Source organism: Cavia porcellus, unplaced genomic scaffold (genome assembly GCF_034190915.1).
Source record: "Cavia porcellus strain 051 isolate PalLab524CR breed Dunkin Hartley unplaced genomic scaffold, mCavPor4.1 scaffold_17, whole genome shotgun sequence".
Classification (NCBI taxonomy): domain Eukaryota; kingdom Metazoa; phylum Chordata; class Mammalia; order Rodentia; family Caviidae; genus Cavia; species Cavia porcellus.
Window position 1 is genome coordinate 71,058,952 of NW_026947500.1, and position 10,000 is coordinate 71,068,951.

Here is a 10,000-nt window from a genome sequence, read left to right on the forward strand (position 1 = left end):
CTAACTTTATTCCTCACCAATCCGCTTGACTGCTCTTGGGTGAATCAGGGGCTTTCTTGGGATGCCTCAGTCACCTCGTGACACCTCCTCCCCATCTGGACCACTCAATGTGGTCACTGCCTGGTCACAAGTCTACAGGTTTGGGTTACACTTTCCTCACGAGACTGTGAGCTTCATGAGGACAGCAGTTTTACCATCCTCAGCCCCAAGAAGAATGTCTGGAACATGGCAGGTGTTCAGTAAATGAAGTAGGTGACACAGGTGACCATGCCCACACCACAGCCCGGCCCGGCCGCCCACCCCAGCCTCCTCACCCGGCCGTAGATCTCGCCTCGCCACCAGCCTTGCTGCCCCTTCTTGCTGAGGATCCTGATGATGTCACCCTCCTTAAGGGACAGCTCGGATCGGTCCTTGGCGCAGAAGTCATAGCGGGCTTTGGCGGTGCCGAAGTACTTGGTGCTGCCTGCTGTGAGCGGAAAGCAGAGGCTGAGGGTGTGCGCGCCTCCCACCACGAGGGGGCAGTGGAGAGGCGACCCAGTCTCAGGAGCACCAGAGCTCGGTGTGCACGGCTGCCTGGGGGTGCGCTGCTCAGGGCACAGGATTGTAAAGCCAGCGCGGTCTCCCGCTCCGAGAAGCACTCGAATTTAGAAAAATACATCCATTTCTGAAATTGCTTCAATGAAGTCTTAAAATTATTAGAGTCAACCCCTCACAGGGGCCACAGGATGACTGTTCTTGCAGGAAAAGGAACAAGAAGAACCCAAGAAAAAGTTCATTCTAGGCTGTTAATTTTTATTTTCTAAAGGAGGACCAAGAATCAATTAAAAAAGACGTGAAGGAAAGATCAGTAAAGACACAGTAAGCTTTCCATAGGAAGTGAAATTGTAAAACATAAAATTAAGTTGTAGCATTCTAGGTTTGATATTCACACAGCAGGACACTGATAAATGATATGGAGACAAACAGAAACAGAGATTTTATTGGGTGATGAGCAGAGAAGCAAGTTTTGTTTGAAAATACTAATATGTTGATATTCCTTTTTGAAGCACACAACATTTTAGCTTGTGTGTGCACATTTGGCATTCCAGCACTTGGGAGGCTGAGGCAGGAGGATTGCCATGAGTTTGAAGTGAGCCTAGCTACATAGTGAGACCCTGTCTCAAAAAAAAAAAAAAAAAATAGGATAGAATACGACAGAATGGAACAGAATAAAATAGAATACAACCTATTAAAAGCAATTCTTAAATCTCTCCTTTAAAAATACCTGGGCATATAAAAATTCAGAAAGTATCCTATCCATGTGACTTTTCTGAAAAACATACTGCAGAATGCACACCAACACAATGAAATGTGAATCTTAATTTTTTTTGAATAAAGAAAAATAGGAAAAACCGTTACAGACGGTGGTCTAAAGAATTGTTGATAATGTATTTGTGAACTGAAAAGCAGCTGTGAAGAAGGGACTTCTGAAGTCATTATTGTCATTGTGTTGATGCAGAGCACACTGTATCCAACACATAGTACAATGTATCCAACATATAGTACACTGTGTCCAACACATAGCACACTGTATCCAACACATAGTACACTGTGTCCAACACATAGTACACTGTATCCAGCACACAGAACACTGTATCCAACTCACACCACACTGTATCCAACATAGTACACTGTATCCAACACATAGTACACTGTATCCAACACATAGTACACTGTATCCAGCACACTGTATCCAACTCACACCACACTGTATTCAACACATAGTACACTGTATCCAACACATAGTACACTGTGTCCAACACATAGCACACTGTGTCCAACACATAGTACACTGTATCCAACTCATACCACACTGTATCCAACACATAGTACACTGTATCCAACACATAGTACACTGTATCCAGCACACAGAACACTGTATCCAACTCACACCACACTGTATCCAACATAGTACACTGTATCCAACACATAGTACACTGTATCCAACACATAGTACACTGTATCCAGCACACAGCACACTGTATCCAACTCACACCACACTGTATTCAACACATAGTACACTGTATCCAACACATAGTACACTGTATCCAATGCACAGCACACAGTATCCAACACATAGTAGTACAATGTATCCAACAAACAGTACATTTTATTCAATGCATAGCACACTGTATCCAATGTGCAGCACACTGTGTCCAACACATACACATTGTATCCAACGCATAGCACACTGTATCCAATGTGTAGCACGCTATATCCAACACATACTGCACTGTATTGAACACATACACACAATATCCAGTGCACAGCACATAGTATCCAACGCATAGCACACAGTATCCAATGCATAGTACACTGTATCCAACACATATACCCTGAATCCAACAGTACACACTGTATCTAATGCATAGTACACTGTATCCAACACACAGTTCACTGTATCCAACGAATAGTACACTGTATGCAACACATACACACTGTATCCAATGCATAGCACTGTATACAATTATTTCAGATATTTTCTTTTTTTTTTTTTTTTTTTTTTTTTTTTTTGTCTTTTTCATTTTTCTCGGTACCAGGGATCGAACTCACGACCGCCTGCTTGCAAGGCAGGTGCTTATGCCGCTGAGCTAAATCCCCAGCCCCTATTTCAGATATTTTCAACAAAGCTGGTGGCTGATAGCTGTACTCTTATGTGGAAGGCGGTTACATGTATTCAGCCGTCCTGGACACTGATGTGAAGTGTCGGTTTTGGAATCATGTACCGAGTCCCGGTGTCTTTATCTTCCCACATGGACGCACGCCCCTCCCTCCCCGGCACCCACCTGGTGGCTTGCTGATGGCTCTCCTCTCGGGCTCCTTGTAGGGAAACTGCAAGGTGGTGTCCAGAGACTTGAAGCAGTCCTTCAGGGAGTTCTGCTGGTAAAATTCCACCAGCTCCTGGGGGGACAGCGCCAAACATGTTATCCCGGCTGGCCTGGGCACTCAGGGCAGGGCCAGGTCCTGTGCTGGACTCCCGGCAAATGACTCCTTGCATGCTTCCTAGGATGGGGAGCTCCTTCCCTTCCCGTGCAGTGGCCCATGTCACGGGGAAACCTAACAGCTCAAGACCAGTTCTCCTAATAGCCAATTAACTCACTTCAAGATAGATTTAACATGGCTGGGGATATAGCTCAATGGCACAGTGCCTGCCTGGCATATGCAAGGTTCTGAGTTCGATTCCCCATACCCCCCCAAAAAAGATAAATTTAACAATCAGCTCACCATATCTAAGGTCTGCTATGGGTATCAAGGGCCTCATCTTCAGTAGAATAGTAGTAATATTACTACTAATAATAACAATAATAATAATAGGTTTTTAAGCACCAAATGCTGGCCAACATTATCTAAAAATGCTGCGTGATGAATATCCTCATGATTCTACCATTTTATAACTGGAGAGACAAAGTCACAGAAAAGCTAAGTTTTTTATAAGCCATGTTCTAATAATGAAAAAATAATCAGGCAAGTCAAAATTTTTGAAATGCACGCCAACAAAATGAAATATGAATCATGATTAAAATATTTTTTAAATTGAAAAAAAAAACTTTGTTCTTTAATTCAAGACACTCAACATTTGGGAGTTGCAGGCTCAGAATACTCCAAGATCATGAAAGATTAAAAATGAAATAAACCAGAGAAATTAGTGCCTGCAGTATGATCAATAAAATATTTCTAAAAGATAAAAGGAAATTATTGCAAACAAAAGATGGAGGAAATAAACACTAATTCAGTATCTGACGCCTTGCTCAGGTCCTAGGCGGAAAACAGCTTAAAAAGTATTAACTCGTGGTAATCAAATGGTTTTAATATGAATTACATAGTATTAGACCACAGTTTTGCATCAATGTTCAACTTCTTGTGTGTGGTGAGCTGTAGCATGCTTGACTCTTGGAGGATTTGTGATAAAGCCACTTTGAGCAAAGAAGCCTCATTCTGTTAGCAAACAGTGGAGGAGAGAGAGAAACACTCAGGCTCAAATAAAGGCAGCAGAATATTCACAAACAGTAAATGCACACAGAAAGCTTATTGGATGTTTTTACATCAGTAAGTACCTTCCGCTATATTTTTGAGAAGTGAGAAACCAGCGCAGAGCTTTGTGGTACATGCCTGCCATGCCAGCACTCAGGAGGCTGAGTCAGGGATACAGCAGATTCAAGCCCAGCCAGGGCAACTTAAGGACTTAGCACGGTTTTGTCTCCCTCCCCCAAAAGCAGAAAAGGGCCAGGGATGTGGCTCAGTGGAAGGTCTTAGGTCCAAACCCCAGAACCACAAATAACCAGTTTCAGAACTGCAAGTTCAAGGGAGAAATACATGTTTGTGGAATGAATTGACCTTTTGAGGCATCAAGGATTATTTTGAAGACCGAGTAAAATCTAAAACATCACCTTCCAAAATAAAATGTAGATGCTTCAGGTACAGAATTCTGGATTTTCTTTGGAGGAGTCCTCCAAAGAAAAGATCTGCTTGTCTTAGACCAACAGGCTAAAAAGGCCTAAAAGATCGTCAAAAAGTAATCTGAGCACTCGGGAGGCTGAGGCAGGAGGATCGCTGCCAGTTCAAGTCCAGCCTGGGTGCACAGGGAGCTCAAGGCCAGCCTGGACTGCATAGCTCGACCCTGTCTCAAAAGACCAAAAGGAAAAAAAAGATTGTCTAAAATTACAGGGCACATCACGAGCAAAAATACCCAAAGGGTATTTCAATCCATAGCCCAATGGGCCTCAGATTATGCAGAGCTAAACTCAGAAGTGCACTCGGGGCTGTGTTATCCAGGGGAGCCTGAGGTAACTGAGATCCCAGCTGTCACACACTGACGTAAGAGCCGCCCCATCCGTGCTCTGGTCTCTGGTCACTAGGAGAATAAACTGAAGGTCAGAGGTTGCACAGCGCTCTGGATATGGACAGCGGGCTCTGCAGACGGGTTCCTGGGGAGGCTGCTGCCTGGATCCTGGCTTGGGAGCGCCCGGTCCTCACCAAAAGCCCCCGGAAAGCCTTCTTCTCCGTGATGCGGTACAGCCCTTCCGACGTGGTGATTTTAATATGCTTGACCTCCACGTTATACCTGGAACGGCAGGAGCGGGGCGGCCGTCAGGCTCCCAGCGGGAGGCCCGGGTCCCCCTGCCAAGTGTCAGCTGCAGGCCACAACAGTGGGAACAGCACCCAGGGCTCCCGCGGGGCACAGGGCGGGCGACCTCTGAGCCCGCCTCGGCCTGCTGCGGCTCTGAGCCTCCAGCTCCTCCTCGGACCAGAGGACTCAGCTTCCCTGGCACAGCTGTGCTGCAAAGTCAGCGAGACCTCGCAAAGACGGTGGGTGACACTGTTCAACAGGTAGGAAGCAGCCTCCACGTCCTCCAGGAGGGAGGATCACAGGAAACAAGGACCGTGGAAGGGAAGCAGCCGTCCTGCCAATATGGTGGACCATGGACCTAAAGGACACTGCAGAAGCCAATCACTACGGAAGCCTGAAAAGCCCAAAAATCAAAAACAAAAAAACTCCCTAGACATGCAAAGGGGTAAAAAAAATTGATGAGTTCTCAAAGCAAAAGTGAGAGAAATCTCCAGAAGCCAGAGTAAAGTTAAAAGTCAAAACTGAGCCATCAGCATGACGGAATGCTGCACGTCTCACAGGTCTTGGTGACCCAGGGGCTCAGGTCCTGATGGCGTGGATGGGGGTGAGTCACGGGGCCTGGGGAGCGAGAACCCGCCGGCCCTTCAGAGGGCAGGAAGGCTGGAAAAACACACAGGCGAGAGCCAGAAAGCTCGTGTCTCAGCCAAAGCAGAAAAAGAAAGATATCTTGGGAATTCCTGTCTTGAGCATGACCTCTGGTAGGTCTGGGGTTTACATGTAAATGAAATATAAATAATCATATAAAATTTTTAAAGCAATATAAAAATGTAAGCTGGGAAGCTAAGAAAGTAAATGCTAAAAAAAAATCAGTTTGAGTCAGGCATGATAGCACACACCTGTAACCTTAGGACTCAGGAGGCTGAGGCAGGAAGATCCCAACTTGAAGCTCTGGCTGGGCCATTTCACTATTTAGCAACACATTTTTTTAAAAAGTTGTTTTTATTTATAAAGGGCTAGGGATATAGCTCAGTACAAAGGCCCTGAGTTTGAACTTTTTGAACCACAAAAAACCAAAACAAAATTAACCTAAATGTTAACCTAAAAAATCAATTAACTTATTGATCAGCTCAAAAGAAGCAATTACAAACTGTTCAGACAGCATTAGACTCCCACAGGGAAATCTCCAGACTACACCGAGCAGCCAGGCAGGGCGCTACCCGCCTGAAACCCCAGGCCAAGAAAGCAGAATCACAAATGTAAGCCCAGCACGGGCAACCTAGCATCTTAGTAAAACCCTGTCTCAAAATAAATTTTAAAAAAAAACTCAAAAGGGTTTGAGTTTGGAGATGTAATTCAGTGTGAAGATCCTGGCTTTAATCCCCCCAAATTAAAAAAATACAAGACAGTGGAAGGGAAATATAAATTATAAAACTATTAGGAGACGCATACGGAGGTTCTTTTAAAGATTTTACATAGACCTGCCCTGCAATCAGGCCATCCCACAACAGGGTAGACAGCCAAAGAAAATCAAACTAGCCTATCAAAAAGACACATGCACTTCCAAGTCTGCTGCTATGGAATCAGCCAAGCTGCCCACGGACAGAAAATTATAAAGACAAAATTCTCTGTATTACAAAATGGAATATTGCACAGTCATAAAAAAGCACGGTATCCTGCCATGTACAGCAACATGGATGAGACCGGAGGGCTCATGCTAAATGAAATAACCCAGACACAGAACAAACAAATGCTACCTGTTCTTGCTCATACGCAGAAGCTAAAAACGTTGAGCTCAAAGAAGAAAAGAATGGAATTGTAGTTACTCAAGGCTGAGAAATGTCAGGGGAAGGGTGTCAAGGGATGTGGACACTAAACGTGAAAACACAGGCAGGAGGAGTAAGTTTTAGTACTCCACGGCACCACCGGTGACTGCAGTTTACAACCTATTACGGCGTAAACAGCCCTCAGGAGCCTTCCTAGGAATTACATCTTTCTAGCAGCTGTTAAAAATCATCCAAGACCCAGTAGTCGCTCCATAAAAGGGGCCTCCGTGACTGTGCAGCTGGACACAGGGAAACCCAGATGCCGCTCTCTCCAGGGGCCTTCAGCGCCCGGGTCAAAGGGGGAGGAGGACGAGGGAGGGAGGAGTTACTTAATACTGATGGCGAACTCGGCTGCATCCTTCACCCTCTGGCGCACCAGGAAGGTCCCGTCCGAGCGGTTGGTGAGGATGTTCTCCGCTCCCGCGCGCTCCATGGGGCCGGCGTACCTGCAGGGCAGACCAAGAAATAATAGGGGGTGTGCAGGGCCTCCCGTCTGGGCCGCCAGGCCTCTGAACACAATGTGGCTGCCAGCGCCCCAGCCATTGTGATTTACTCCTCCTACGGTGGCCTGGGTCTGACCGTCCTTACACACCAGGGAAAGCTCCGTGGACACAGTGGCGGGTGTCCAGGGGTTGGGACTGGCCATCGGGGTTCTCTAAGGGCACTCAAGGTTGGACACACACATGCATGGGACAGCTCGGTCCTTTGGGTCTGCTGGGTCTCTGGGATTTGTCCATGGCTTCAGTGGGCATCTTCCTAAGGGGCCATTGGTGTCCATCCCTGGGCTACCAGTCTTCAGAAGGGTAAGGGAGGGTCAGGCACCAGCCTCAGGTGCCCAGGGCAAGAGGGACCCAAAGCCCCAGTCATCCAGAAAACAGTGATAAATAAAACAATATTTAATCTCTAGAAATCAGGAGGAAAGGAAGATTAGCCTTGAAAGGCCACAGGCGGGGTAACCCCCCGTCAGGGAGTCCAGAACGGCCAGGTCAGAGGTGGGAAGTGGGTTCAGGGTGCCAGGGCGGAGGCGGGGATTAGGGGTGAGTGGCCAGGGGGTGGGGTCCTTCAGGACATTGAAAATGTTTGGGGACCGGACAGAAGGGGTGGCGGCCTGCCCCGTCTCACGTTCCAGGTCTTACTGATCACATACGTCAATATGAATATATTATGGGAATGTAAGCATGTGCTACCAGTAACATACTAACAAACAGCACCTCTATCATATATAAGATACAGTTGTAGAAATGTGAATGTGTAACAGAACAATCTGACATAAATGTAAATGTCCAGTATAAAGGATAAACAGTAATTACTGTATGGCGCATAAATCTCTACAACATGTAACATAATATGAATATGTAATATAAATGCATATACATGTGTGTTATAACATGTTATGTGACACACAAATGTCGATGTGTAATTCTAACTATGTAATATGCAACGTACACTTAAATATGAATTATATATGCAAAAATGATACAGAAGAAATTATATAAGTCTAAATGTACAACATAAATAGCATTCATTAATTGTACAGCATACAAGGGCTGGGGACTTAGCTCAGCGGCATGAGCGCCTGCCTGTCAAGAGCGACGTCGTGAGTTCGATCCCGGGTACCAAAAAATACATAAACAAACAAATAGGAATACAAAAGCCACGAACTATTAGGTGGTTAGCTCTAGAGGAATTTCATTTCAATTCTTTTTAAAAAATAAGTTCAAAACAAATCCATGAAAACACAGCTTCCACGGGGCCATTACTTCTTTGGATCTAGTCCTAACCCTAAAATGTTCATGTTTTTGCTCACTGTAGATCGGGTTGCTGTGTTTTATTGTCTTTCCGTATCACACTAACGCATGTTTCGTGAATCTGGCATTTGTTTGCTGTGTAGCCCCAGGCAGAGTGCAGGCCGTCGGCACTGAGCTACATCCCCGGCCTTTTGATGTTTTTATTAAAGAGTCTCTCTCTGGGTCGTTAACTGCTGGGCATGGTGGTGCACACCGATCGTCCCAGCACTGGGGAGGCCGAGGCAGGAGGATCTCAGTGACTTAGAGTCGGCCTGGGCTACACACGCAACTTCAAGGCCAGCCCGCACTACAGAGTGAAATCCTGTCTCTAAACAAACAAACAGCTAAACTTCCCAGGCCGGCCTCGAATTCAGGCCCTCCTGCCTCAGCCTCCGGAGTGCCAGATTCTAGGCCTGCACGGTTGCACACAACTATGTATAAAGCATCTTGATCACTGAAACTTTTAGCACTCTCTTAAAGTTTGCAGCCTAACTGGAAGCATCGGCTGAGTCCTCCAGTCCGGCCCTGCTGCCCACAGCTGGGCACGGAGGGCAGAGCCAGCACCGACCCAGAGACCGCGGGGCCATCCGGCCTCCACCACCGGCCGGCTTTAAACCCTCAGAATGGACTTTGGCCACCACCGGCAGCCCCAATTTCCTCCTTAAAAGGCCGGGGGCAGCCAGGGAGCCATTCCTCACAGACGGCCAGAAAGCACGTGAAGGGCCGCCCGTGTGCACCAGGAGACGGAAGCGGGTGCCCGTGTGTGCTACCCAGAGAGGAAGCCAGGCAGCTGCGGGTTCGAATCCCGTCTCCGTCACTTCCTCCCTGACTGCCACCGAGCAAATCACTTCCCCTCCTTGAGCTTCCTTTGCAAAAACAGGGCTCCTTCTTGGCCCAGAAAAAAGAGGAACCGAGACGGGCTCCTGTTTCAAGGGTTGCGGAGGGTCAGAGGGCCTCGCGCGAGGGCTGATACCAGGACTGCAAATATGGTGACCGTCTACGTGTTAACCGTTTATTACACTCGGGAGGCTGAGGGGGAGGATCGCTGAGAGTTTGAGGCCAGCCTGGGCTACACAGTGAGCTCGAGGCAGCCTGGACTGCACGGTGAGACCGTGTCTCAGAAATTAATTAATTAATTAACTAATAATTAATTAATTAATAAAAACAAATAAAATTTTTACAAAATAGATCTTATGACAATGAGACACCAGCTGTCAGCAATCGCCCTCACCACCGCCTCCCCCTAAAACTCTCCTGCCGCTGTCCGCAGCAGCTCCGGGGCT

General features: G+C 46.7%; 1 protein-coding gene across 2 annotated transcripts in view; it reads right to left on the reverse strand.

The window, feature by feature from the left end:
• Vav1 (vav guanine nucleotide exchange factor 1) overlaps positions 1 to 10,000 on the reverse strand; it is a 58,552-nt gene that overhangs the window by 2,908 nt on the left and 45,644 nt on the right. Inside the window, exons 23-26 of one of the 2 annotated variants that reach the window (XM_063228730.1) lie at positions 7,260 to 7,376; positions 5,014 to 5,101; positions 2,826 to 2,940; positions 315 to 463 (exon numbers count right to left, since the gene is read on the reverse strand). In XM_063228730.1, the coding sequence (XP_063084800.1) occupies positions 315 to 463; positions 2,826 to 2,940; positions 5,014 to 5,101; positions 7,260 to 7,376 (469 nt within the window). Of the gene's footprint in view, positions 1 to 314; positions 467 to 2,825; positions 2,941 to 5,013; positions 5,102 to 7,259; positions 7,377 to 10,000 lie in introns of both variants that reach the window. The other variant, XM_063228729.1, reaches the window with a different exon arrangement.